The sequence below is a fragment of the Amblyomma maculatum genome, chromosome 2, assembly GCF_055883805.1.
Source record: "Amblyomma maculatum isolate TAMU_Amacu chromosome 2, ASM5588380v1, whole genome shotgun sequence".
NCBI lineage: Eukaryota > Metazoa > Arthropoda > Arachnida > Ixodida > Ixodidae > Amblyomma > Amblyomma maculatum.
The window spans coordinates 64,732,349-64,760,013 of NC_139345.1; the positions used below are offsets into that span (position 1 = coordinate 64,732,349).

Here is a 27,665-nt window from a genome sequence, read left to right on the forward strand (position 1 = left end):
CCCAGTTTTCCCGTGACTTCATCCTCGGTACGTACTTTTTTTTTATCAGAAAAAGGCTAAATTATTGATTTGCAGAATTAGTCTAAGATTTTCAATTAAGAATGCGATCGAAACCAATAGCATGCTCCGCGCTCCGCTTCACATTATTGATCACCATGTGAGTGGGCCCCCACGTTCTAGCATTATGGTGTCCGTGGGTTCCCACCCAATGCAACACGCTGAAGGTGTCGTCGAGACCAAACATAAATTGCTTATAGAAAGAGGCATAGCAGTTGGCAGGGCAGTTGTATTTTTTTTTTAAAATGACAAAGTTGATCTTCTCACGATCATCAGCAACGAACATCAACATCTGAACCGAGGGACAACTTATTGTGGCATATCTCGGCACTATAACTGACACTATACTTGTGCATGCAATTTAACTAGCGCTTCGGCAACAGAATCCTACGACAACACTGAACTGCTGTACGACGTAAATCCGACATTACCTCCAAAGTATCAAAACAAATTACGGAACCTGCTCAGTCGCTGCTCTAATGTATTTACCAGATCGTCACGCGTCAGTCGGACACCTTGCAAAGCACCGCATCATTACATACGAAGCTGTTCGACAACTCCGTCAGCCGCCTTATCGGGTTTCCGCAAAAGAACGAAATGCTCGCTAATGATGCCATTCGACCTTCCCGAAGCCCCTGGGCTGCACCTGTGATACTTGTGAAGAAAAAGATGACACACTGTTTCTGCGTTGGCTATCATCGACTGAACAACTATTACAAAAAAAGATGTTTGCTCCTTGCCCATAATAGACGACGCCTTAGATCACCTGTGCAATACAAGGTACTTATCTCTCATGGATCTCAAGTCTGGACACTGGCAGATAGAGGTCGGGGAGAGGGAACGCGAAAAGATGGCTTTCATTACATCCGACGGGCTATAAGAGTTCTCAGTCATGCCTTTGGGCCTTTGCTCCATGCCCGTAATCTTTCAAAGACTCATGGACAGCGTTCTTGCATATCTGAAGTGGACGACTTGTATTGTATACTTGGACGACGTAATTGTATTTGCCCCGAATTTTGAGGTGCACCTTCGTCGCCTAGCTGTGGTACTAGAAGCCCTTCAATTGTCGGGCCTCACTCTAAAAGCCGAGAAATGCCATTTCGCTCATGAACAGCTGAGGTATTTCGGCCACGTTGTGACCCAGGCAGAAGTTCTGCCGGATTCTGAAAAAGAAACAGTTGCCATAGCCAATTTTCCAACACCGCGCGACCAGAAAGAAGTTCGCCGCTTTATTGGATTATGTGCGTATTACCCCGGCGCTTCGTGAAAAGCTTCTCGACCATAGCCGCCCCTATTACGCTCCTTACTAAGGCGGATATGCATTTCGCGGAGCACCGCAAATGCAAACAGTTCAAGAGCTTCAACGTCGTCTGCTGTCACCTCCAGTTCTGGCGCATTTCGATGAAATGCATATATCGAACTGCACACCGATGCTAGCAATGTCGGTTTGAGCGCTGTCATGGTACAAATACAGAACAGTCAACAACGTGTGATCGCCTACGCTAGTCGGGATTTGTCTAAGGTCGAGGCAAAACTACTCTGGCCCTGAAAAGGAATGTCTTGCCGTCGTGTGGTCCATTTTGAAGTTTCGACAATACCTATATGGCAGACCCTTCAAAGTGGGGACCGACCATAACGCGCATTGTTGGGTGGCAACCCTCAAAGGTCCTTCTGCATGCCTTGCAAGATGGAGCCTACGACTTCAATAGTATGACATTAATGTAGCCTAGAAGTCTGGCCGTAAGCATTTAGACGCGGAATGCATGCCCGGTGCTTCTACGCAGCCACTTTCGGACGCCACTGGCGACGACGGATTCTGAATGCGATCAGTTCAGCCAACTTTGCCGATAACCAACGCTACGATCCCGGGATCCGACAGGTAATCGACTTTCTTCAAGATGCCAGCAGCATTATATCTAAATCTTTTCGTCGAACTTTGTCTTCTCTGTATCTAAGTGTACGTGACGGCGTTCTCGCCAAGAATAATTTTACCGCCAACAGTTTCCAATACCTATACTTATTTTAGCAGCAAGCTTACAGTGCGAAAATTTTCAAGCCTGCCACGACGTACCCACATCCGGCTCACTGAAAGTCTCTCGGACACTATGCAGAAATAAAGAACGATGCTACTGGCCTCGTTTGTCAAACGACGTGACACATTATGCTCAAAATTGCCGTGACTACCAGCGCCGAAAGGTTGCGCCTGTGACGCCAGCCGGCCTTTTAAAGCCCAATCGTTCAGACTATTCCAACTAATTGGTATGGGCTTGCTTGAACTTTTCCTTATATCCACCTGTGAGAACAGGGGAAATATAGCCGCTACTGACTACCTTATCCACAACGTGGAAACCGATGGAGCTGGACTACGAAGTTGTTCCTCATGAATAACCAGATCCTCTACGTCCAAAGCGTTCTGAATTGATCCACGTGGTCCGCCTCGGAAGCCTTTTCATGCTATAGATGACAATGACTACTATTCTGCCCAATTTTAATTTAGCATCGAGTCGATGCTTCCCGAACGGTAGAGGTGGCAGAGGATGGGGGGGGGGGGGGGGGGGGGGGTAATGTAGCATGCGGTGGCGACAAAGAGGTCCAGAGATGTGAAAGAAAGAAGAAGAAGAAGGTTCAAGCTCCAAGACTGAGTTTGAACCCTGTTACTGAATCCCGAGTCCTCCCTCGGACGCCACTGCGAGGATTCTCGCTTATGCGACGGTATTACAGTGTAACACTCCTCCCCTAAACACAACTCTCGCACATTTGGAGCATATGTTTACAGAAAGCGGCGTCGTGCAGTCAGCGCACGCCGCTCTCGATCCTGAGTCGAACAAACAACCTCGCGTCCGTTCATAACCTCCAGCACGGTCGAGCCGGCGATTGCGCTGGAAGGCTGCAACGAAACGACGACGTCGACGACAACGCGCTCAGGGGCAGACCGCTGCACCAACTGGTTTTCTGCTGCTGACGACACCGTCCAGCCGCTATCTGAACGGGCAACTCGAGACGGCCGCCTAAGAAGGCCAGGGAAGGGCTTGCCGCTCGCACGAGGAAAAGGTTGCACGCGACGCCTAGACCATCTACCACTCGGAACACAGACGGCGACAAAGGTGCGTACGCGGGGGAGCACTCCTTCTCTTGCAACACTCGCATGTTTCATCGCAACCAATTGCAGCTAGAGAGGAAGCCTATGAGGGGTGACAAGAACCAGGAAACTCATTTGTTAGAGTGCGCAAGACGAATACAAAGAAATTTGCGCGCTGTTCTTCCTGCATGTACTGAACTTATGCGACCATGACGTTTGCTTTGTGTGCCTAACAGTGATTTATCCTGAAGCCATATATTATTCTCGAACTTCTTTTATTATACAGTTTACGTTGTGTAGAGGGTAAACTGTTCATCCGCTTTTAATTCTCGTGAATTTTTCTCAATACTACCGATCTTTAAAATAAGGAACACGGTATGCTATATATATAGCGCGACGTATATATAATCGCTGAATAGCCCTGATATGCAGGTCAGCCTTACTAAAGACTCGTTTATTGCCTGGTTTGCGTATTCGAGGGCAACGCGTTAAGCTATGATATCGACGCCTCGCTGATCACGAGAATGATAACCACGTACTCCCTCGAATGGTTACTGGAAGAAATGTTTCAGGGCGTATACACTTGTTTTGGTATAACTTCAATACCCCTTAGGGTGTTTTTTGTTTTTGTTCGCTTTGGGCACAGGTCAAAAATCTTTTTGCGCTATAGGCTCACAGTGGATGGAAAAGGAATGAAGATCAGAAACACAAATTAGGTCGCTGAAATACAGGAACGCGCTTGTAAAGAGGGGACTCTCCGTGATAAAATTACATGCCGATTGTCGTCCTATCACGTAGTGACTTAAGCTTTACCTTTTTGGCACTGATCTGTTTCAGCACGCTGCATTGAACCATGGATTGCTTTCGACAGCTCGTCCTCTTCGCAGCTGTCTTGTGCGGTAAGATCTTATTTCTATAGGAGCAATCGACAAATTGGGCGTGCGTCTAAGCAAATAATAAAAAAAACAAACGAAAACAATGCAGAGACCAGCGCCCATTGCCTGTTCTCCCACAAAAGTGTTATTGGTGCCTGCACATGCCTTTATTGGTGCCTGCATATGCCTTTATTGGTGCCTGCACATGCCTGAAATGTTGTTCTCATGGATGCGTGATTCCGTTCTCTCAACTGTAGGGTCCTCAGAGCAGCGTAACCTGATGACAATTAGCGGAGATATTGTCAAAACGAATAAGACCGCAATTAAAGCCCGCATTCCAATCGCTTATGTGGCGCAGTGGATTAATACTACTTATCTCAGCATTCAAAACATCTGTTTGAGTCTCCTAAGTGCAATTTGGTATTGTTTTACAATTCACAGCATTCAAATAATTTACCAACATCTTTCCTAGGTTGCGTTCCCCTTTATTTTGCATTATGTGATGTTTTTGATTCAGCTGTAAACAGAGCCAGGAGGTGACAGTACGGAAACGGTTGCACTATGCGATTACTTTTACTGTAATCATTTCCTGCCTTCAGTGAGTTTATGCTACCTTTAGGTTGCGTTCAGAGACACGGCTCAGGAACAATCGGCGTTTAACTCGCTGAGAGAAACCCAGTGAGGAGAAAGGAGTTGCGGGACCGTATCGTTGAGAGAATGGAATTAGGCCTCGTGGATAGCACTCAGGCCATGCTCAGCCCCCCCCACCCCCCCCCCCCCCCCCCCCCCCCCCCCCCCCCCCCCCCCCCCCCCCCCCCCCCCGCGCGCTCTCTCTTTACATCTTAAGAAGATAAAAAGTATGTAATTGCTTTGAGTTATGGTGAGTGAAAAACATTGAGTGCGGAAAAAAAAAAAACGATTGTGCTAAAATTCAAAACACTTCTTTCTTTTTAATACAATTAGCCACACCTCTCAAGAGAGCTGTCAGTTCTCTGAAATCGCCTTTGGCACTCAGCATTATTATTGTTACTTACAGTTGCATGGGCGGGAAGCGCAAGAGACTCCAATGCCTTCATGGACCAAATTCTTCTCCAGAAGATGCCACAGCTTGTGCGATCCAATTCTAGGCTGTATCCAAACGTTACCATACCAGAATTTAAGTTCAAGGTAAGAATATATCGTTATATATAAAAAAGAACCGTTTCATGCTGAATTATCTACTTGCGGTATCACGGTATGTGCGGTATTACCGTCACGGTATTTATGACAATAGATACCGTGACGTTTCCATTGCCAGGTGTGCGGCTGGTGGTTTGAAGTCAGAAACACCACGAGCGAATGCTCCGGTTGAAAGCTATTAAAACATGGCATCTGAGCTGTGTACGAAATTTTAGGTTTTGTTACTTTGCCGCTACCAAGCTGACGATACTTGGCCATATCATCTCCAAGGCTGGCGTTCTACCGGACCCTAGCAAACTTCACGCCGTCACTGAATTCCCTAAGGCGACCACTTGAATGAACTTCCCAGTACCCCCACCAAGCGTAAGGTGTTTACAGGAACGGCAGGTGGTGACTGAACGTCAGGATGGTATGCGATGACAGTACCGAGCGAACCAGGGGCCCAATTCTGGACAATTCGCCATTTTGTTGAAATTGTGACGTACGCGTGGCACACACAATCAGGTTACGTATTCTGAAACACGTGACTGATCTGAGAATCAATCAGAGAAAACAAAATAGCGCCGAACGTCGGCCATGTGTGTCGAGAAAAGGGCCCCAGCTTTCAAGAGTCAACCGGGCTTCAGCTCCACTTCGTCGACCTCTTCGACGTGTCGCATGAGCTGTTGCCGTTCGGAATTATTACAGTTTTAAATATAGTTCAGAGCTTCCGCAGGGCCATGTGCAAATAATCACTCTAATCTTGAAAATATCCACCACATTTTCCCACGTAGTAATTGACTTATTTTCGCCGCCAAAAGATTGTGCAGCTATGTTTGCAAGCAAATTGTCTTTGGGAAGGAATGGGGCCATTCATTTCACTAGGGATAGGAAAGCAGGAAATAACCGGAATCAGGAATGTAATTTTAGTGCATAAAGTGAATGATTATTCTGCTACAATGCCACTGCCATAGAAGAAGATCCGCAGGTATAGTTACATTGTTGAATTAGCGAATGAAGCTCTTTTTTCGATGTTACACGTATCGTGAAAGCGAGACAGAAATGTAATGAAGTGCTGTTTTTCTTCCTCTTTGAGATGTTCACGTGATCGCATTGTTGATCTCAAGGGCAATACTGCGCCTAGTGTTTCATATTTTGACAGCTTGTCCTGTAGACTTGATGCTAAGCTACGAATATAACATTATTTGTAAGTTTATTAATTACAGACAGGTTTTTTTTAGGCGTATTGTTCTTATTGTTTTATCTTCACATGGTTTTGTCTTATAAATCTCTATACTTTTGTCATGTTATGTTGTACTGCACTTGTTACTGCTTTTTCTCTGGTCCGCATTTTTTTGCAACTTTCTGTTGTTAGTGTTTACGCTATTTGCATACAACTTTATTTTTGTATTTTCATTCTGCTGAACTTTCTCCATTATATTTAAGCCTAAAGTTAAGTTAACTGAACGTTTCTGAAGAGAGTTGTGGTTATTGTTCGTAGGTGGAGAGCACGCGAGGCCTCAACCGTGACCTCAAGGTCAAGATGAAGCAAGGAGCCGTGCAGGGCTTCGACACGGGCGTCCATCGTACGACGGACTGCAACCCGCCGGCCCCAGTGGCGTTCAACATAAGCGTTTCCTGCGTGCTCGACTTCAACGGAATCTACACTACATTCTTGGCCAAGGTATGCCTGCTGTCACAATTATTCTGAGCATACCGAAAAATAGTAGTAATATACGTGTATTGAAGTTTGGTCGAGTTATTAATATCACAAGGTCAGCATATTCAATGCAAGAGGCAAAGTATAGAAAGTGTTTGTTTAGCGTCCGGTCAGGTTTAGGCCACGCACTTGTGTATGTTAAAATGCATCTGTTTCGGTATGCAGCCGTGATGCCTAAGGGAGTATTTTAGCTTATTTGTTTGGCCAACTGCGCCACGCCCGAGACCAGTAAACGCACGTCATAATTCTCCCTGTCTACCGTGAGGATGTTAGTAGCGATGACAATGACACCGCAATTAGTGATAAGAGCAATGATGATAGTAGCAATGATAATGACTGTGCATTTAGTGGATAACGATGAGAGAAAACCTGATACACCGTGTGCGGCAGTAACGCTCCTGCTTTCGCATTTCTTCAGTGTAGATTCCACAGTGCTTTTGGAATTTTTTTAAATTATCCACGTTCCTTAAACCTTATGCTCATCAACACCAATTGCTCATGGCCACCATGACGTCACTATTTGGTATCGGAAAACTACATCTCCTCTGCCTGGCAGGCATGCATGGATCTCGATTAATCGCCAGTTGCTACTTTTATGATGGTGGCCACCACGCTGTCGCCAGTATTTTTGAGGTAGCTTAAATAATATTTAAGCTACGACCAAAATTTCTACCTCCAAAATTAAGGTACCGCGTAAATTTATTGCAGAGTAGTGCAGTAAATGACATATGACAATTAATTTACAAAAACAAACAAACAGACTTTCTGTTTATTACAAAGAAGTGCAAATTAAATTATGTGTGCTCTTTGAATGATGTGAATATTCGTAGTGTGACTTAAAACCGATACTTGGTGTAGTTATCACGTCTAACTTAAACGCGACTGATCATGCTCAAAGCATAGCAAGCAATGCAATGAACAAGTGGTTCTTCATTAAAAGAGCGTTTCGTCATTCCACATGGGATCAGAACTTCTTGCTTAGGTCACTTTTATCCGCCCGTTCTTAGAATACGCTAATATAGCTTGGTTCCCTCACACTAAAGACAGCGTTAAAACACTTCAAATGGTACAAAAGAAAGCAGTGCCTTTTATCTTCAACTGCTATAGCTGCATGTACTCACCCATAGATCTTTTACCCATTAGGGCGTCGCACGCTGTCTAGTCGTGCAACACTACATCGCCTAGGTTTTTTTATTTACTACTTAATAGCGCCTTGATGATGTCCTCCACAGACGTTGTTCATATCAACCATACAAGAGAAAGACATGCGCTCACTCTTGAAGAATTATTTTGTCAAAATAATGCCTTTAGATATTCCTTTCTTTTTTCCACAAGTTCGAGATTGGAATCGCTTGTATCCTTCAGTCAAAACTCAACCAATCACAGACACGTTTATTACGCCGACTTCGAGCTCTATGTTTATATTCTTCTTACCATAACCCTGATAACGATCTTGCAATACAGTGTTTCTCTCATTGTTTCTGTTATATGCCAGTGTCATTCTCGATGTATTGCATGATTGCTTTAGTTATTGTTACCCTATGCTCCGCATGTCTATTTTGTTCTGTTTTCCATGTTTAGGGTTATTTTGGTTGTTGAAGATTCAAACCTTAGACACTGAACTCATATTTGTTTGCGCCCCGCCACGGTGGTGCAGTGCAAAATTTATTATCAAATTTTACACATAAAGAACCTTACTCCACACACACACACACACACACACACACACACACACACACACACACACACACACACACACACACACACACACACACACACACACACACACACACACACACACACACACACACACACACACACACACACACACACACACACACACACACACACACACACACACACACACACACACACACACACACACACACACACACACACACACACACACACACACACACACACACACACACACACACACACACACACACACACACACACACACACACACACACACACACACACACACACACACACACACACACACACACACACACACACACACACACACACACACACACACACACACACACACACACACACACACACACACACACACACACACACACACACACACACACACACACACACACACACACACACACACACACACACACACACACACACACACACACACACACACACACACACACACACACACACACACACACACACACACACACACACACACACACACACACACACACACACACACACACACACACACACACACACACGCACAGAATACTACGCGACAAACACGTAAGACTATTGTCCCGGAGTACCCGGATTCGAACCCGACCACCGGCGGCTGCGTATCGGTGGAGGCGAAACGGAGCAGCGCCCGTGTGCTGTGCGATCTCAATGCACGTCGTTAAATAATCACGGTTGGTCGAAATTTCTGGAGTCCTCCATTGCGGCACTATAGCCTGACCATACCAACTCATATTCTGAGTTGATTCGGGACGTTAAACCCTAAAAACCAAAGCATTATATTTGTATGCTTTGTCCTCTTCTGTAATAATACCGAAAGAGACTGATAGTATTAAAAAAAAATAAATCATTACTAGGAGCCGTAGCGATCAGCATGAAATAAAAGGACGAATGCTATTCTAAATGCAGAATAGGTGGATACTATTTTCTAAATATCAGTTTCTAATTTCGTTATAGAAGTTTTCTTTACAGCAATCAAGCGTGCTGTTGATGGATGCAGCAAATGAACACAACGAAAATCAGGACCAGTAACGCCTAAAGCCTGTTTCAAACAAGTCGCTTTGTAAATGCCTTTTACCTCTCTGATACGTGCTTCGCACACAGACAGCCTGTTGACTTGTTCTGAACTAAGTTTTGAAAACTTGTGTGGCACTTATTGTGTATGGCATTTTGCGCACACTTTAGACGTTACTATATGCTTCAACTAGTTAAGGCCAAGGCTACTGCTGGATTATCACCAAAAGTTTACCATCGTCTTCCTCCTTTCCCCTCACTGGCAGACTGAAGGAGACAACTTGTTGGGTACGGAGAAGCGGGTTCCAGTCAACGTCACCGTCGTCGACACCACTGGACGTTTCGAGGCCACCTCGGCCACGGGGAGAGCCGGAGTCGTGCGGACTTTCCACATTGACAAGATTCGGCTGCGCACTGTCTACGGAAACAATCTGAGCCTGAATGATGCCCGCAAGACAGAATTTGTTCGCCAGATCGAGGAAAAAGTGAACGCCGTGTTGTACGATGCGCTGTACAACGAATACATGCACCTTCTGAACCGCGCTCTGGAAGGCCTTCGATTCCCGAACCCCTGAACTGACGATGATTCCGTTGAGGAAAAGGCAGCGAAACACCTGGTAGTTTGAAAGCACATCTGCAAAAGTGGCGAAACAAACTGAAGAAACAAGACAGACTAGTAATGACAATGAAGAAATCCATTTTTTGTTAAGGAAATTGAAGCTGCACGACTCAAGCCGCATCTGACGATAAGACAGAGGGAATATTAGATCATGCACAGCAATCAACAAACCTAAACTATTTTATGAGGCACGTCTGTCCACATCTAGTGCCAACGAGGGAGCATGTTCTCATTGTAAATGAAAGCTATTTTTAATTAAAGCATTCGATTTGGGGCCACTTGGATGCGATTTGTTTATATCTGTTATATCGTGACAAACAGTCTTGCGGAAAAATATGGAAGAAAAGTGAAAATAGCAGGGAGAGAAAATTCAGAGCACCGATTTGAAACAGTACTGATGCACATTAGCACTATTAGAGACTACGCGATAAATTTCTTTGTTCAAAAACAAGAAAAATATGAAGAAATTTATTGGTGTGCCGAAACTTTTCAATTTCCGATTTTTCATCCTCTACCGCAGCAAAACAGGCAGAAGGACTGGAGCTCGAACAAAAATTCATTGTGCAGCCACCATTTTTGTCCTAAAAATAAAGGAAAAAGCTATTAATACCAAAGTAAACACTAGCATGCTATGTGTTACATTATAGATTATAGATATTATTCCTTCGAAGATAGTGCATTCGTCTCAAGTGTTGGGCTATATGTAAAAACTTTTAAGAAAATTATATTTTATTACGCAGCGTCATGAAAACGATTCCAGCTGCACTGCAACTAACATTCGCCGAGATCAACGCACTATGTATACCTAAATAATAGTGCTTCGATTTATGCCCGGCTTAAATATTTTTTCATAATATAGGAATCTATTAGATTGCCCGATATTCAGTCATCCAAATGCTCAACTATATGGTTACCAATAATCTGCCAAGGTTGGTCAAAAAGGGTCCAATAGTTGCTGTTCTCTGCTTTTTCTAAGCTTCAGGAACAACAGAAATATAGTCTTGCTGAGCATTTGTCGATATAAAGCGTACAAAATGATTGCTTCATTAAACAGTTTCTCCAAGGTGAGCAGACACAGTGCCAGATACTGCTGAATTCATTTAGTGCTGGACAATATCTTTGGTACTGTGGCTTACGTCCTCTTTCTGGTATATCTCTTCCGTGAAAGCACTTTATTATTGCCTTTTTTAATGAATAATGAGAGCTCGACCACAAGACGATTTCTTCGTTTGTGGGCTGTGGAGTCACTCCACAGGACGTTTCTGTATGACAGATTCAGTAATACTCTCGTTTTAGATTTACAACAACGCCATGACGAAGTGTTCGCAAAAGTTCTTAGAGCGCGAAAGCGACGAGAAAGAAAATTCTAATTGCCTCCCGTTGAACAATAATTTTGCATTGTGCAGGTCTCACAAGGAAGTGAACATGACCTCTCCCTCTTTAACCTTTAACAAATCTACATATATATTGAATAATAAAAAAAATAAATATTTCTTCTGCATTCCGTTTCCTGAAAAGGTTTGTGGGCGCTTGTGAGTTTGAAGAAACTTGGAATGTCCCCCTCAATTAAACGTCCAGTGAATATGAAAGTTAGTGGCGGGAACCAAGCTCTTTATATGCGCTTACGCACTATTAGAGTTTAAATTTACATTTTATGAACGCACCGACAATCATTAAGTCATTGTAGAAAAGTTTATCGCTTAGCCACACGCTAGCTGCACCTTGCAGGTATTTTATACCAGGCATCGTTTTACTACAGACAAAGGTATATTATAAAGACTACGAGTGAAGCGATTGGTGCGGCGTCTGCAGATGCGTTTTACAACAAGGCGAATGCCAATACGATATAGAGCTTGATGATTAGACGAATTATTAACTCAGATAATTATTCATATTTTCTACCTCTGATTGAAAGGGGCAATAATATATTGTGTTATTCAAGGCAGTCAACACCAAAAGCGAGCTCTATCTCTAAAATTTTGTTAATTAGCTGAGTGGTTCCATTTTTGCAATGCCAAATATGCACATATAAAGCTCGTTTAGTTGATTTCTCGTATTGAGTAATTTTATAAGCACGTTGTTACGCATGGTAATCTCGGTGAGATCGCCTTAACTTTACATCATTAAGTACATCTAGGGTGCGTATGTGATTACTGAGATATGCGAAAGAAGGAATCTTTTATTGTTCAATGCTTGAAAGCCATCTAAATGAGCTCTAAGATGCGTATTTTCGACGTTAAATATTTCTGGCCACATTGGCGAATAAGAAAATTTAAAACGGGCTCTCCTTTCATGCTGAATGCCTTTATTTAAGCAATATAGTATCGCGTTTAGTAAAACAAAAAAGTGTTGATTCGTAATTTTATCTAGTTAATTGTTTTACCAGTAACGATAATCGCGTGCGTAGTGTTCACCTTGTTCCAAAGCCACCGGCATAGGTTGCAGAGACGTATTCCTTATAGCTTTCTCAAGAAAAGTTTATAAACGGCTAAAGCAATAATGTACCTTATATGAACCTACCTTCAGGAGTTCACCATGTGTGCATTTGGTTGAGCAAGAAGAATTGGTTACCGCTACACACGTGAAGCAAAGCAGCAGCGCATGTTTATAAAACTGTCTTGTCAGCAGCAAGAATAAGAATTCAGTTTTAAGATTGCTAGAGTGGTCACGTTGCATAGACATTGTCAAAAAAAAAAATGTAACACGTTATTACATACAATTCAAACCATACTATGCTATGTTAAAGGGACAATATTGTATTTCGGCGCAGCGTCTACGTCTGTGCACGCCGCTTTTCAAAACATTTCCCGAGGTGTCTAGCGTTAATGTCAAAATATTGTTACGTGGAAACTCGGTGTATTTACAGTGTATTTACAACAGCCTCAAGTGGCATAGCAGCAAGCAGCAACACGGAACCAGTCCCACTTCTTCGTCATCACCTTGTCCCTTCCGCGAGGCAAGAGAAGCAAACACTTCGTCTTCCTCATTGCGTAACAATATCAATGATGTCATCTACCATCAAAATCCCTGCCGAACAAAATTCCAAATTTTCAGCATACATTTCACGTAAATTTCGGAGCCATTTCGTGTTTCGCTGTAGTCTCTGCTTGTTGCTAATGCGATAACGCCATTAATCTCGAAATAATATAGCCAATAACCTTTTAGAAACTTGTGCATGTAGACCATGCCATACTGCAATACGGCGCGAGTTTTAAAATGTTGAAAAAGGAGAAAGCATATTTTTGAGTTTGACCCAGCTGGTGTGTGCTACGCCACTGTGTAACATTTAGGTGAGACGCTCATTGCAACGTGATAGAACAATGGACAAGTTTGGTCTTGTGGATGCAAGGAAAGACTCAGAGAGAGGTAAAAGCTTTCTGAAAGCTCGAAGCTCATCACCTCTTACCAGAGAATTTGGACGGATACTTGACCTCTGATATGGTGAAAGTGCCTCACAAGGACAGGAGTACCAAGAATTATGACCGAATAAGAATGGTAGAACGAAGACGAAGGCTTGTGGCGCATAAGCAAATATAGACGATGTGTAATCACAGCTTGGTATCCGCAGTCTTAGCCATCACTCTTGATACTTAAGCCATCAATAAACTGCTAACACTTGCCCCATCGTACGAATCGTAATATTCGGCCGTGCAATTTATATTTTCTAATTTTTTTATTTGCCACGATACTCAAAAGTCCTTCCTTTAACAGAGTAGAACGAACGTGCATATATGATCTAGGAGTAGCGTGTCTGAGTCGAGACCTAAGAGAGACAGGTTAGGTTCTCCTCTAATGATCCTCAAATTTCATTATGTTTGGCATAATCAACGTATAGTTTGGGCCAAAAGTCCTGAAGTCCAACGGTTTTTGTCTCAGCCACAAAATGGAGCCTTCACGCCATCACTAAAGGCCAAGTGACATTTAAAATGCTAACCACAGCAAGAAACTGTCTGATAGCATTACACGACCCTTTAAACTTTATTGGTGCTGTGAGGGCTTCATTTTGCGGCTGAGACAAAAATCCTTTGGCTTCAGGACTTCTGACCAAGACTCTATATTACATTATTACCGGTCGCAATGACGTTCGAGTTACGTTGCAACCTGCGAGCACAATTTGCCTTATGTTGCCATTATTTCCAGCTCTGTGTGATGTCATGACCATCTCGTCACAGCGCAGACAACTGCTTTGGGTTTTCGACTGAACAGGGCACTTAGCGCTGTTGCGCTAAAATTCTGTCATAGGCTGGGGGAAAACATTATCGCACACTTTTCAATGCGCACAGATCTAAACAATTTCAATAAATAAATAAATATATAAATAAATAAATAGATAAATAAATAAATAATATTACTTTTTATATATTATTATCATTAATATATAAATATTATAAATATTATTACAATATTATTACTTCTACAAGTAAATATATAACACGAGAATTATTCAGTTAGAACCTCAGTGAGAGTTATGAGAGAAGTTCCTATAAATAATCTCTCTCCCTCTCTCCCATCTCTCGAAGTTGGATGCGCGCCGCTGCAGATGCACTAATTTTGTGGAAGCAAGGCCTAGACTGAGCAGTGCATGTTTCAGCTAGCGTCGTGTATCAGCCGGGCGTCGACGATACGTCTACACAGAGCAGTGGAATTTGCCAAAGCTCAGCCCGGGAAGAACAATGGGTACATATGAGAAAGGAACTGGGCGACACATACGCTCTCTCGGTGGTCTTTCCTTTCAGTCTTGTGGAAGGCATTGGTCAGGACTGGACGTGCGGTGAGTAGATGGCGTACATCATATTCATGCGTTACAGAAATATGAAACACTACCACGCTATGTTAAATACTAAAATAGTTTTAGTGTGTCTTTCAAGAGGATTTTTTTCGAAACCTTGTAGCGCATTCTTTCAAATTGGGTAAAGTTCGAAAGAAGTTTTTTTTGTTGTTTTTTAGGTGGCAGTCATCGCAGTCTGAATATGTACTAATACAGTGTTGTATCATGAGTGCATAATAATTTGACAACATTGCACTTAATAGGTTTTTATGCTCCAAAACAAAAATCTCACTTGCGAAAAATTATTGTCATGCGAACAGCGATCAAACTATCATCCGCAGTGCAGTCATCTGACAGGTTGGGTTGATAACTATTTTGTTTCCGCGCATGTGTCACGCGGACCATGGCGTAGATCGCTAGACAGATGTGATTTTACTCCATATACCTTCTTACAAGAAGCTTCGGACAATCTGAGTAAATTAAAGCATGATGTGTGAATAATTATGATGATTCTGTCATCCTTTCACTTAGATTGTCAAGCTCCGCAATGATCGGACAATTTGTCCTTTTGGCCTCGTTGGCGGTTCTTGGTGAGTGCTCCCTGTTGTTACATTACTGATTGCACTGTAATAAATCACATTGAATCGACTTTATTTATGCTGTTGCTTTCAAAGGGAAATGCGTAACGTGCATACACACTAGCGAAAGTATATATAGAATAACCACATCAGCGGCATCGTCTTAATGTTTCGCTTTCTACGCTACCGCAGTGCAAGTTTCGACAGTGAGAGACTCCAACAGGTTTCTGGACATCATTCTCGAAGATAAGGTTCCGCCGCAGATCAGAAGTCTGAAAAATATTTACCCGTTTGCATCGATTCCCGAGTTCAAATTCAAGGTAAGCTGACAACCACTGTTGTCATTGGCTCTATGTGCACAGAGAGGAAAAATAAATAGACGAAACGAGATTCCAAGAATGGGAACAATAGAGTATCTATTTCAAACGTAGAGTTTCTTACTCTTACCTAGAGGGAAAGCTGTGCTGCCGTCTATGGGAGTTTACATGGAGTTTCCAAAGGGCCAGTTCAGCCACCATGGACGCTCAAAGCATCATAGGCCGGAGAGCTATCAAGTGCAGAACTACAACTTTTGGCCAAAACTAATGCAATGATAAGCGTTGTTCTACCGTAAATAATGTCCTAACATTCAATATTGTGACTATAAATTGCAAAAAGGGAGAGAAACAGCATGCCAGTGTGAGATTTATCCAATATAAGCGATGGCTCTTTCTCCTATTGGCTTAGTTTTGAGCAGCACAAATACCAATATTTCGCACTTAATAGGCAAACTTTGAAACATAAAAACATTATGAAAATATTCATGGTTATGCAATCACTTAAGGAAGTTTTTAATGGCATTTCGGGAAACAGAAACCATTTATTGGCGACGTCTGCTTTTGCGCCTTTGCTACTATGGCTTTCGCGGTCTATGTAGGCACCTTCAAATGATGATGATGACGGAAAAGAAACATCGCAGTAACGCCACTCCACGTACCCGAGAAAAACTGACTGTCCCGCATCAAGTAGCACACCGGCCCATGATTCTTAGCGCGCCCATGGTGGCTGAAGTGCAGCGCCCTCAGCTTTCCCTCTAGTTAGTGTAAGGAACTCTATGATTTCAAAAGCACTCGATATAAAATTAATTAAAGACAGTGGTGATTGCAATGCCTAATACGATGTCTTTTTCAACAGATAAAAAGTACCGGAATCACGAATAGAGATCTTAAGGTGAAAGTGAGGGGTGGAATGCTGCGTGGCTTGGACACCGGAGTCCGTCGCGTTGGGGAGTGCCATCCGCCCGTCCTCATCAGCGGGAACGTCACCATATCCTGCATATTGGATTTCAACGGGATCAACGCTTCATTTCTGGTTGAGGTGCGACACTGATGAAATAATTGCCCAGAAAAACCTGTTATTTGGTTCATTCCTACGTTGCTTTGACTATATTGACGCTCTGTGTAGCTTCTCGAGCCTTATTAACTACTTTTTACTGTGTCGTCAGAAAGCAGGTGTCCCCAAAGCGAGAGGACTGGAAGGCATGTGCACAAAAATGAATTCAAATAAACAAATGCAGACATTTACGAATGAATGGGTAGATGGAGGTTACGACTATCCCATTTTGAAACAGACAGAAGCAGTAGCCACAAAACAAAGTATTTTTTTCTACTTTTTCTGAAAACGTTTTCTTAACCGATTGAAATTTACCAATTTTTAAAGAACGTTCTCAAATAATATTTAAGCTATTCCGAATCGGTCTTCTAAAATCTATTATTTTGCCACTTACCTGCCCATAAGCAACTTGCCTTTAAACCGGTTTTTACTGGCCCATATCACGGAGGCACTCTATGTTACCCTCTTCATTCCTGAAGCCTAGTACCTCAGAGCTGCTGATATCTTTACGTCATCGGCATCTTAATAGGTACTAAAGCATTCTAGAGAAATATGCTCATTTTTGCTACCTCAATAATTTTATGAATCATCGTGTTAGCATACTTATTTTTTTTTACAGCTATTTTTAAGTTACTTGATTCAACTCTATTATTAAGCACAACGATTACATAAAGGACATAGTAAATACATCTGTAGATATTGCCATGTAACCGTCGAGTCAAAATGGTTGGGAGGTAAATGCAGTGCAATTGGTAGTGTCGACGATTCCCCCCTCAATGCACCTCGGAGGTACCCAACACAGGCGACGAATAATAATCAGTTTAGACAATACAGACGGTCGTAATTGTTTTTAAATGTCTGTTTAATCATTGCACATTTATTGTGTTTAAGTATTGTTTATCGGAACTCACATGCCACGGGCTCCAAAATGATCTTGTACGCCGCTTCCTTAGATTAGGTTCACCTTGTAGAGCGCAGTCGAGAAGCAAGACCCGGACCAGTCGAATACGGACTGTAGCACATGGTTTGGTATTCCGTTTTCAGCTCCGAGTGCCGTGCATACCCCTCTTATGCCCTGAGGCAATAAATATCGTCCATAGAAAAAAGAAAAAAAAAAACCACGAAAAACTGCAGTCACGGGGCTGTGGCGCTTCTTATTTTTCAACCACTCTCATCGTCCACAGAGGCTGCTGCTGCTATAATACAAGCGCTTCGTGCAAAAACCTCTTAGGTAGCGACTTTCGCAGACGTCCAACAGATACAAGGAGTCTAGAAGTGTCTGATTGCCCGCATCACTTCGTTTCGTAGAGCAGGCGACACGAAACTGCTGCGCACAGTTAGTGTAATTGGTTGGTCCCACATTTGACGTCGTAGGATATTGCTGCAATGTGTCCAATGGTGTGCTTGATTTACGTAAACATAAGTTAGTAGTGGTCCCAAATATGTGAATATAGTCCATAAGTGAAGGGGCATGTTTGCTTATGAGCTACGATTTGCGAAATCTCTAAAGCTGCTCTGAAAGTCACAGTCATTACACGAACAAAAGCCAGTGTCCGCCTTTCAGCCCCCACATTCCATGCTGAGCGAATTTATCTGATTCGCTCTTTCTTGCCATGCAGGTCAAGGGCGACACACTAGTACGCAAAGAGAAGACGGTACCTGTGAACGTCACCGTGGTGGACACCGTGGGCCGCTTCGAGGCGACTGCGTACCCCGGCCGCCCGGGTGCGCTGCGCACCTTCCACATCGAGAAAGTGCGCATGCATACCGTCTACGACAAGCGGCTCAGTCTAAACGCCGAGCGACAGCGAAACTTCAACGATGAGATGGAGCGAAATTTGCACTCCGTCATATACGACTTCCTGTACACCGACTACAAGCGAGCCCTGGAAAAGGCTATCGAATCCGTGCCCTTCCCCAATGCTTGATAAAACCTCTGAGCTGCTGCAAGTGCTGCTCTGCTTTGTGCGTGAGGAAGTTTTCGTTTTTATATATCGTAGCAAGGCTTTTCTTGTTTCTGCATTCAGCGGAGAATAAAGTTAGTTACTGAGGCTTGTTAGTGCCTGCGTAATTACCTTCATCAAAACATATTTCAAGGAGCGTGTGACGTCGCCTAGGAAGTTAAAACTAGCAATAACAGTAAGCATTATTCATACTGCGTGTAAACACTGTTGTGATGGTATTAAGGGCCCAGGATCGGTCTACTCGTACTCAGAGGCAGGCGAGGGTTCCACTCGCCTGCCAGTCCGCGGCGACGCCGGATCCGGTGTTGTGGATTCTGTGAAGTCGTGGCTATGGGTGTGGTGTCGACGCGTGGAGGTCCGCTCCAGACGCTTGAGTTTCGGGGATGGTCACAAACAACCAAAACCTCGAGACAGAACGATGAAGACCAGCGATTACATTCCAACGCTCTTTTAATTTTTTCCTCTCACTCCTCACTTCTTTCTTCTCCTCTTTCTCTACTTGCGCTACCATCATACGCTATGCTACAACTTCATGAAACTGCCCCCCCCCCCCCCCCCACACACACACACACACTTCAAGACAATTACAACGGAACTGTTTTAGCCTCTAGAAAAGGAAGTGTGCGCAGACTGTCAGTGCACACGTGACTCGTGCAGCAGTAACACAACCTAACACACCACTACGACACTTGTGTTACTTTTTTACTTTTTTTAACTCATTCCGCACTTCTTTCGTCTCCTCTTTCTCTACTCGCGCTACCACCATGTGCTATGCTACAGCTTCATGACAACTGCGCTTACAGAAGTGCTGTAAGCAGAAAGTAACTCTAGACTATTTTGTAAGTTTATTAACATAACAGTGGGACAGGCACACATAATTGCATTTTAGTTTCTGATGCTCAGCGCTAAGAACGTTCTGTTTAAGGCACAAATATAGCGGTTCGCACGTTTACCATAAATGTAATTTCGCTTGTTCACCAAATAATGCTCACCAAATAAGGCCGCTTTCGCACGAATGAAGAGTGAGTAAAGCCTTATCATGATTCCAGGAAATAAGGTTTCACCCTAAATATTAGTTATATCAGCGCTCTTTGATTAAAGTAACATGAAAAGTAGTGCAGGGTGGTAGAATGAAATAGAACGAGGGTGGGCGAAACCCATATCTCACACACCTGCTACTATCGCCTGCGTGTCAAGTCCACCCTGCATACCCGGTTCGAGCACCACCTATTTTCGTAGTATATGGAAATAATTCATGACAAATTATGCCGTACAAGCTTATGTTGCGAGAGTGTCACTAGATTACGAAGTGAAAAAAATATCTGAATCTGAACAACCACAATCTTCGTTTACTTTCCGCTGCACTCCAAGGATTTAAGGGCGTTGCCTTGCTGCGTAGTCGCTTGTTATTGGTACTAATGAATAAGCCACGCGGTTTCCACGATTACTGACATTTCAGGTGACTGGCTTGCGTCGTTGTGCAGGAATTTGTGCTTACCGCACACCAGCACCGTGTAAACGTTTGCTGCACTCTCTAAAATTTTGCTATGTTTTGTTAAAATCCAACTGTGCTGCAGAATCAAGAAGTGGCGTTAGTGGTACCGGTGCTAAGTTTGGGTACATATATCTTCTAGGAAATGATGCGTACCTTGTTTTGCCACCTATGTTTCCGACAGATACCCGATCTATCGACACTGGCTCAGGCAAAGGGCGTACTACTATCTCGAATCGTTATCGACTGCGGATAGTTTTGCGGACTCTGCTCCTGATCTCCAGACTTTAGTTTATTTCTGACGCTCTTACATATTTTTAATGAAACCAGGTCCAGCGGAAAAAATTTGGCTAATTACGACTTGTGTCGCACATGGAGAATATAGAAGAATATTGAACAAGGCTTGACAGGGAGCATCAGTTCGTCAGCTTCGGCGAGGGGAATTGTCTTCTGGGCCTTCGTCTGGGACAAGTTTCCTTGTCGAAACGTTGGCTCGGCTTGCGAACTCAGGCTTCGCCCTCAACCCTTGTTCAGCACACTTTCACACTGTGTAGCCATCTTCTTCCTCTCGTTCTACCCTGGATGGAGAACTTGGGTCGCACATCCGGAAAGCCATATTTTTAATTTAAAATACTTCCTACTGTAACGGAAAAATAAGTATGCATGTTAGGGAAGAAAGATGTACAATTACAGCAGCCAGGTGAAAGTGCGGAGTAGTAACAAAATAAACTGAAGACATGCATCTACTGTGATTGCCCAAAATATGCTTACCGCCATTGCTTTCGTCTTCCCATAGAAATTACAGGTGTTCGTTCTCTCCATGTATCATGGTCTTCTCCAGCTCCCGTACTGTCATTTTGTATGGTGAACGTGTCATCGTCTGAGAAAAAATAGACGCCGCTGTTTCGATTCGCAGGCTGACCGCTGGTGATTCATGGCTGTCTTGGTTCTATCTCCTGATGGATTCTGAGCGACCGTGTGTGAAAAGGGCAGTGTTACACATTTCCAAAGTTTGCCGAAAACCTGGTTAGAACCGAACATAATTATTTTATGCTTAGAGCATGGTTCGATTATGAAAAAGTCACCTATTGCGTGGTACGCGTTGCAAAAAAGGAAAAAAAAAAATAAAAAGCTTGGCGCAGGCTCATAAATGCAAAATGAGCGAAATAATCCCCGAAACATGACCGCGTGATTATTCAGCATAGACGCATATCTACCAAGGTCTATAGGAGTAATTAACGCGGCATAATTTCCATTATCCATCTCTCGCCCGTCCGAGCAGTAATTTGCCTTGGACGCAGGCCTCTTGTCCGCTTTGTACAGCTGCGGCGAGGAGTCATTGCCGGACCTGAGCACACGTATACCTGCTGCCTATTAAAAGCTCTCTTCCTGAATCTCCACCTGTTGGGAACGGTTGCAACTCTGAACTGCACCAGTCATGCTGTACTCAACGTTTTTCCTACTTTTCGTGTCTGCCATGATTGCGAGAAACGGCGTACTAGCAAATCCGAAAACGCTTATGGATAATTTCAATCCACTAAAGGTAAGGCGTCCAGTACTAGCCACACTTTATTAGTACGGCTGAGAGAATTATTGATTGATTGAATTGATTGGTCTGAGAGTTTCTTTGGTTATAAGTTGCCGGTCGACGTTGAATTGTATTGAAATTCACCAGATTCCACTGCTTAACGAACTCTAGACCTCTAGTTTGAGAATACACAGGGAACATAGGCACAATAACGACGTGCTATTTAGGGTTTATCATTTGAGGCGGGTTGTCCTGCATACTACCATGGCACACGCGACACTGAAGTATGCAGCAGACAATTTAGTTAACTTTGTCCCTCCGCCAGTTTCTATACGAGTTCCGCTATGTTTTCCTCACGTCCGAGTGTCTCTAAACGTTTCCCTTATTTAGTCACAGAAGAACAAATGGCAGAAAGAGACGCGGGCACAGCTGCCTAAACTGCAATCATTTACTTCCGCACTTAGGTTGGATGATAAGATGCAATATATTTACTGACGAAGACATCATCATGAGCAAACGTAGCCCAGTTGTATGGTAAAGTGGCCGCTATGACAAGTTCAGTAATTTAAAAATCTTCTGAAAGGAAATTTTTGAGGAGTTAGGATTCTTTCTAGTAATACCTAGTAGAGGCCACTGCTATCTGTGACGCGCTGTGGTGGTTCAGTGAGTTTAGCGTTCTGAGCATTTCTTAAGAAATCTAGATCGATTTCCGAAGACTATGACCAGGTTTTAACGAATGAAAAATGAAAAAAAAAAAAAAACACCCCCTTGCTGTGAACTGTCAGCGCACGTCTAGCAGCCCCAGGCTGTTAACCCTTGGTTGTCGAAATTATTCTAGAACTCCCACTTTCGGCCAATCTCATTACCTATGTGCCATTTCGAGAAGGGGACACCAAAGGCCGCCACAAATTTCCCTATCTAGAAGATGGATATGAAACTAATACCCTATATAAAATAATCATCTTGCTTTACTTCGTTTCTTAGTTTAAAGGCAAGTGGTGGGTGGACAGCTTCAGCCAAGCCATCTACGGTGATGCAGACCGCTGTGCCCACTTCACAATTCAGAGAGACCACGACAACGTCTTCAGAGTCAAGACGGAATACGTCAGCACCGAGTAAGATTTAAATAACTCCTTAGCAGAAATATAAAAATAAAACGTACCCGGCTCCTTGGCGAACTCGCTCTAGCTAGTTGACTTCGACGCCGTTTAGTGAAGATTTAGTTATATAAAATGCTGAATGAAAATACTTCACTGAATAAAAACAGCACTAAGTTATCTAGGTTCAAATTGGAATGCCTACAAGCCACGACTGACAAATACAGGAAAAAAGATATCCCCTAAACACTGCAATTGAAGGCTTTTTGGCGGAAAGAAAATAGAAAGACGGCTGTTGTTCAGCACTCAAACTTCTACTGTTTTTCGAATAATTAGGCTCTAAGTCTCATACGGTCGCAACCATCGGTTCTTCAAGATTTAGAGCGATTAGTATTTTGTTGTAATTGGCTTGGGATGCCGCTGACTCCGCTGTTTTTTTTTTTTTTTTTCACCAATGTAGGAACGAACTTGTGGAAATGACCATCGACGTGGTTGAAGACGACAGGCATCCATCAAGATTCTTCCTGAAGCTAGGAAGTAAAATTTTCATTTTACAATGCTATTAATTATCTCTTGACACGTATGATAATACGTGTCAAGGTTGCAAATAGCTGCTTCTATTCCATGTCTCGCATAATGTATTCTGTGCATGAGGATAGTAGCCAAGCTGAAGAAGTTTGTTGTATGTGTACACTATCGATTTGGCTTCACTGGTTAGCTGTTATCACGCTGATAGTTTGTGTGTATTTGTGTGTGTGTTTGCAAAGCCGACATTCACAACCTCATTCATACTTTTCTTTTGTTTTCGTGAAAGCTGCAAAAAAGTTAGGGAGAATAAGGGAACAGTTACTCATTAACACCCACCCAGGCTACAAAAGAAAGCTATGCGTCGTTTTGAGGCACTTCTCAGTTAAAGAAGATTCGTTCTGGTCTGAGGTTCGAATGTGGCACCACCGCCTTTCCGGCACAGTAGATATACCAGATTAGCTAACCGGGAACGCTAGCTGATGATAGGGCGAGGCTAAATTGAGAACTAAAAGCGGAACAGAGCTTATGTCTCAAGCCTTATGGATGCCTTTGGCTGATGACAGTGAGCAGTCATTCTACAACTCCCCTTTACTCCCTTATTACTCTACCTTAGGGATTCCCCTAAACCCCACTGCATTACCAACATTCCCGCCTCGAGTTATTCAATTTTAAATTGCCCTGCAACTTGTATTGCCACCGTGTAGAGTTGGAGAGCTGGATTGGTGAGGAATTGCTGCTCCGGATTGGCGGTGGCTCCGGGTTTGAACCCAATAGAAAGACAAATTTTTTATCCGGAAGTTCTCGCCAAAGCTTTCCTTTGTAACCATATAGCTACCCTATAATGTGTACTGAAAAGTAATTGCTCCCTTATTACAAATTAACTGCACCTTTGGGGACTACTCCGAAATACATCGACGAAATGACGGAATGTAGAAGATTTTGTTTATTCTGGCCGTCTTCTCATTCCTTCCTATTATCCGACAAAAGTGATGAGTGGTGAGGAAGTTGGAATGAAGAGAAAAACTAAAAAAAAAAAAAAATCTCAGTCTACTGAAATATGCTTACGCAACTGCACTGAAGCGGGGCTTAACTAAAAATACATTTTCATCCCTGCCTTTCCTCTTCCTCTTCATCTATCTTTCTGTCTACAACCGCGAAACTCTCTAGCAAGCAAAAAAAAAAAAAGAAACACGGAGATTTACACTAAATGCAAGATAGGGCTCACGATCATATCCTATGCAGTACATCTTTTCCGGTACCTTTTTCAGTTTACATGAATATGAATGAATATTTTAGGGCCTGGACAAGCCCTCATATTTGCTGTCCATAATGCGCAAGCTTCGATTCAATATCGTTGAAATTTTACCTTTTCAGACGAGTTTGGTCGTTGTATGAACATTAGATCGTTCTGATAATTAATCCTGGTAGCTTGGCTGGTAGACTGATCAATATTTAGTCGGTTAGATTAATTTTTTTAAATTGCTTTAGCATCTCATCTTACTCCTATGGCTGTATTGCTAGGTGCCTGTTGGTTTTATTTCTTTCCCAATAACACTAATTGATCTGTGTCTCGTAATTACATTCCAACGCATCAGTTGCCGTTTATGCCCTCTGTGAAGCGCGCAATGTTCTTATCAGCTGAATAGAAACGCTGTGGCTTTTGTTTCTAGATGAGGTCATTTTGGAGACCGCCATTGTCGATACTGACTACAACAACTGGGCAGTTGTGTGGGCCAAAAGTGGAACTGTAGGTGAGTGCATCAATGAGTTGTCTAAAGCGCTTTCATTTGCAGCTGTTAACAGACTGCACCTCTTTTCCATGAACGCTTTCACGTTGGCTTATAACGTTTCACGATCTCTCCTGGAAACCGCGGCGCTGTGATGCCGACCATATTTGCCTTCTATTTTTTCAGCTGCTTACCATGTCGTGACCCGGACACCGAACGCCGAGGATCAGTTTCTTGAGGCAATACAGGCGGCCTTAGACAAAGTGGGCCTCAAGAAAGGTGACTTCAAGAAGGTGCCTAACATGGATTGCTCTAAGAAGGACACTATATAGATTTTGCGGGAAAAATAAATAAAATAAAAACGGAAACGAAGGGGGCATTAATATCAGTGTTTGATTACTTGGACCCGAAAAAGAAGGTTACAAGGGCTAACTTGTTGACTTCAAAACTCAGGGATGGAGCCCCAAGTAATTTAATTTGTATCTACGCGGTTAATTTTCAAAGTTAGTCGTCAGTACTGTTGAATACTGCTTTTTTGAAACTTGAAAAAAAAAAAAAGATGTAATAGACGGTTGCTATCCGCACTAATGTCAGTATGCTCTAATGCTCTAATGGAATGAGTGTGCTGTCAGCGTTATGGTTCATGCAGAGATCCAAGCGGTCAAGGTTGTCGGTCTGTCCGCCGCAGCGTGACACCGGGAGCCAGATAGCCTATGATTACAGTTCGCTATTTTGTGGGTCAGACAGGGTAATACGAGCTGGCGGATTCAGTTACTGAACTCTGCCTTCAGGCTCCAAGCAGGGGCAATGCACTCGGTAAACTATAGCGTGCTACATGTCTGCTAGGGCAGGAATTTCATACATGCTCTTGCTTGGGAAGCTCGGGCAAGTAACCGTAATCTTACCGAAGAGCTGCAAATTAGTCGCAGGTGTTCAACGTTTGTTTATATCACGTACCTAGACCATCCCTGAAGGTTCCCCCGGCGAACCGTTTCGGTAGCCGCCTGCTATATGGGGAAAGTGGTAGACGTGATTTGTGGATCGTCAGTTTTGCAGAGGCTTCATTGATAAGCTAGGGTGTCTCCAGGCGTATAGCTTTATCTTGAATTGTGAAAAGGCAAGATCTACGCATGTGTGCAAGTCGGAAACAAAAGTAAGGATAAAAGACGCTCGGTTTATACGTCCGAGTCCGTAAAATGAGCGCTGTTTGAGTATTAGTAGATTTCGAATATCGAATCAATTGTCCTTTTATTTGATTATTTGAAAGATTAAAATAGTGCATATTCAGTATTGCTCTAAACCAAGGGTCTGAAGCCCTAATTGCTATGCAGGCCGCATTGTTGAGAAAATGTCGCTCGCATGCCAGGAACTAGCAAATAATAAAACGAATATGAGGAGAGAAGAAATTCAAATAAAGCCAATAAAGACTAAAATCAGCAAAACCTAAATGCATAAAAATCAACCAAAACATATCGTTCTCGGACCACACACTCCTGTTCTTCGTGGAAAAAGAAAAGCGGCGCATGTTCGCTTCTGCCCAAGCTTCGGACGGGAACGAATTCAAGGTGGCCTGGAGAGAGGCGCTGAAAGGATACAACAGTAAATAAATGCCATAGTCATTTATTGCGGGAAAAAAAAAGTTTACCTGGAGATGAAGCAGAGTGCGATTTATTCATAACCTTCTCTTTGAAGACAGGTGACGCACAAGGAGTATTTATGCACCGTCTGGGCGCAAGGATTTTTCGTTGGGTTTAGTCAGAACACGAGTCTGATGATAAAACTGATTTCTGAAGCAGTTACGTGCTTTTGGATCAAAAGCTTAATTTTTTAGAACCAGCGGGTCGCATCACACAGCTCCGTGGGCCACATGCGGAGCGTGAATTGCGTGATTGAGACCCCTGATTTATACAAATAGAGTATGTTCTAAACTCTTCGAGTACTTTTTGAATAATTGGCACCAGGTTTGTACAAGGACCACGGTGATCTTCTTCGGCGACTATTTAAGAAACAGGGCTGACACCGGCGCCGAAATTGGCAAGCGAAAAATGAAGGTATACAGCGTCACGACGTGGTCCACTCGTGTGCTGGCGTTCACAGTACTCATACATGGCCTCAAGGGCAAGAGGACAAAGCTGAAGTTAGGAAAGTTTGGCAAACTCCGCAATGATGCTTGATATCCGAGGCCATGGCTTCCGCGTAGCTGTCAACCGTCTCATGCTCTGAGGGGCGGTTATAGTTTCAGATAGAGTTTGCTTTGATCTAATTGGTTGCGTTAAGTCGTGTTTTTTAAACTTGATTCTTTTTCGTTGTCAATAACAAAAAGGCGATTATGCTATGCTTATAACGTGAATGACAAACG

At 43.2% G+C, this 27,665-nt stretch overlaps 3 protein-coding genes across 3 annotated transcripts; all 3 read left to right on the forward strand.

Annotated features, from left to right (window-relative positions):
• The first annotated feature begins 2,938 nt into the window (after window positions 1–2,938).
• LOC146198835 (salivary anticoagulant protein P23-like) lies at window positions 2,939–10,535 on the forward strand. Its single transcript, XM_084594325.1, has 5 exons — window positions 2,939–3,161; window positions 3,974–4,035; window positions 5,048–5,178; window positions 6,671–6,853; window positions 9,901–10,535. Exons 2-5 carry the CDS (start codon window positions 3,990–3,992, stop codon window positions 10,207–10,209), a joined length of 669 nt encoding a protein of 222 aa, XP_084450451.1. The 5' UTR covers window positions 2,939–3,161; window positions 3,974–3,989; the 3' UTR covers window positions 10,210–10,535.
• Window positions 10,536–14,819: 4,284 nt separating this feature from the next.
• On the forward strand, window positions 14,820–19,017 carry LOC146198836 (salivary anticoagulant protein P23-like). The gene is made up of 5 exons (XM_084592662.1): window positions 14,820–15,024; window positions 15,553–15,611; window positions 15,792–15,919; window positions 16,773–16,955; window positions 18,590–19,017. Exons 1-5 carry the CDS (start codon window positions 14,927–14,929, stop codon window positions 18,896–18,898), a joined length of 777 nt encoding a protein of 258 aa, XP_084448788.1. The 5' UTR covers window positions 14,820–14,926; the 3' UTR covers window positions 18,899–19,017.
• A 2,847-nt stretch (window positions 19,018–21,864) lies between these two features.
• On the forward strand, window positions 21,865–25,645 carry LOC146198837 (uncharacterized). The gene is made up of 5 exons (XM_084592663.1): window positions 21,865–21,969; window positions 22,939–23,069; window positions 23,512–23,588; window positions 25,250–25,330; window positions 25,493–25,645. The coding sequence occupies exons 1-5, from the start codon at window positions 21,865–21,867 to the stop codon at window positions 25,636–25,638; spliced, it is 540 nt and encodes a 179-aa protein (XP_084448789.1). The 3' UTR covers window positions 25,639–25,645.
• The last annotated feature ends 2,020 nt before the right edge of the window (window positions 25,646–27,665 follow it).

Coding starts and splice junctions, on each gene's coding strand:
- LOC146198835 (XM_084594325.1), top strand. CDS start 3,990: ATGGATTGCTTTCGACAGCTCGTCCTCTTCGCAGCTGTCTTGTGCG. Junction 5,179..6,670: donor TACCAGAATTTAAGTTCAAG/GTAAGAATATAT, acceptor TATTGTTCGTAG/GTGGAGAGCACGCGAGGCCT. Junction 6,854..9,900: donor ACACTACATTCTTGGCCAAG/GTATGCCTGCTG, acceptor CCTCACTGGCAG/ACTGAAGGAGACAACTTGTT.
- LOC146198836 (XM_084592662.1), top strand. CDS start 14,927: ATGGGTACATATGAGAAAGGAACTGGGCGACACATACGCTCTCTCGGT. Junction 15,612..15,791: donor GGCCTCGTTGGCGGTTCTTG/GTGAGTGCTCCC, acceptor ACGCTACCGCAG/TGCAAGTTTCGACAGTGAGA. Junction 15,920..16,772: donor TTCCCGAGTTCAAATTCAAG/GTAAGCTGACAA, acceptor CTTTTTCAACAG/ATAAAAAGTACCGGAATCAC.
- LOC146198837 (XM_084592663.1), top strand. CDS start 21,865: ATGCTGTACTCAACGTTTTTCCTACTTTTCGTGTCTGCCATGATTGCG. Junction 21,970..22,938: donor ATAATTTCAATCCACTAAAG/GTAAGGCGTCCA, acceptor TTCGTTTCTTAG/TTTAAAGGCAAGTGGTGGGT. Junction 23,070..23,511: donor ACGGAATACGTCAGCACCGA/GTAAGATTTAAA, acceptor TCACCAATGTAG/GAACGAACTTGTGGAAATGA.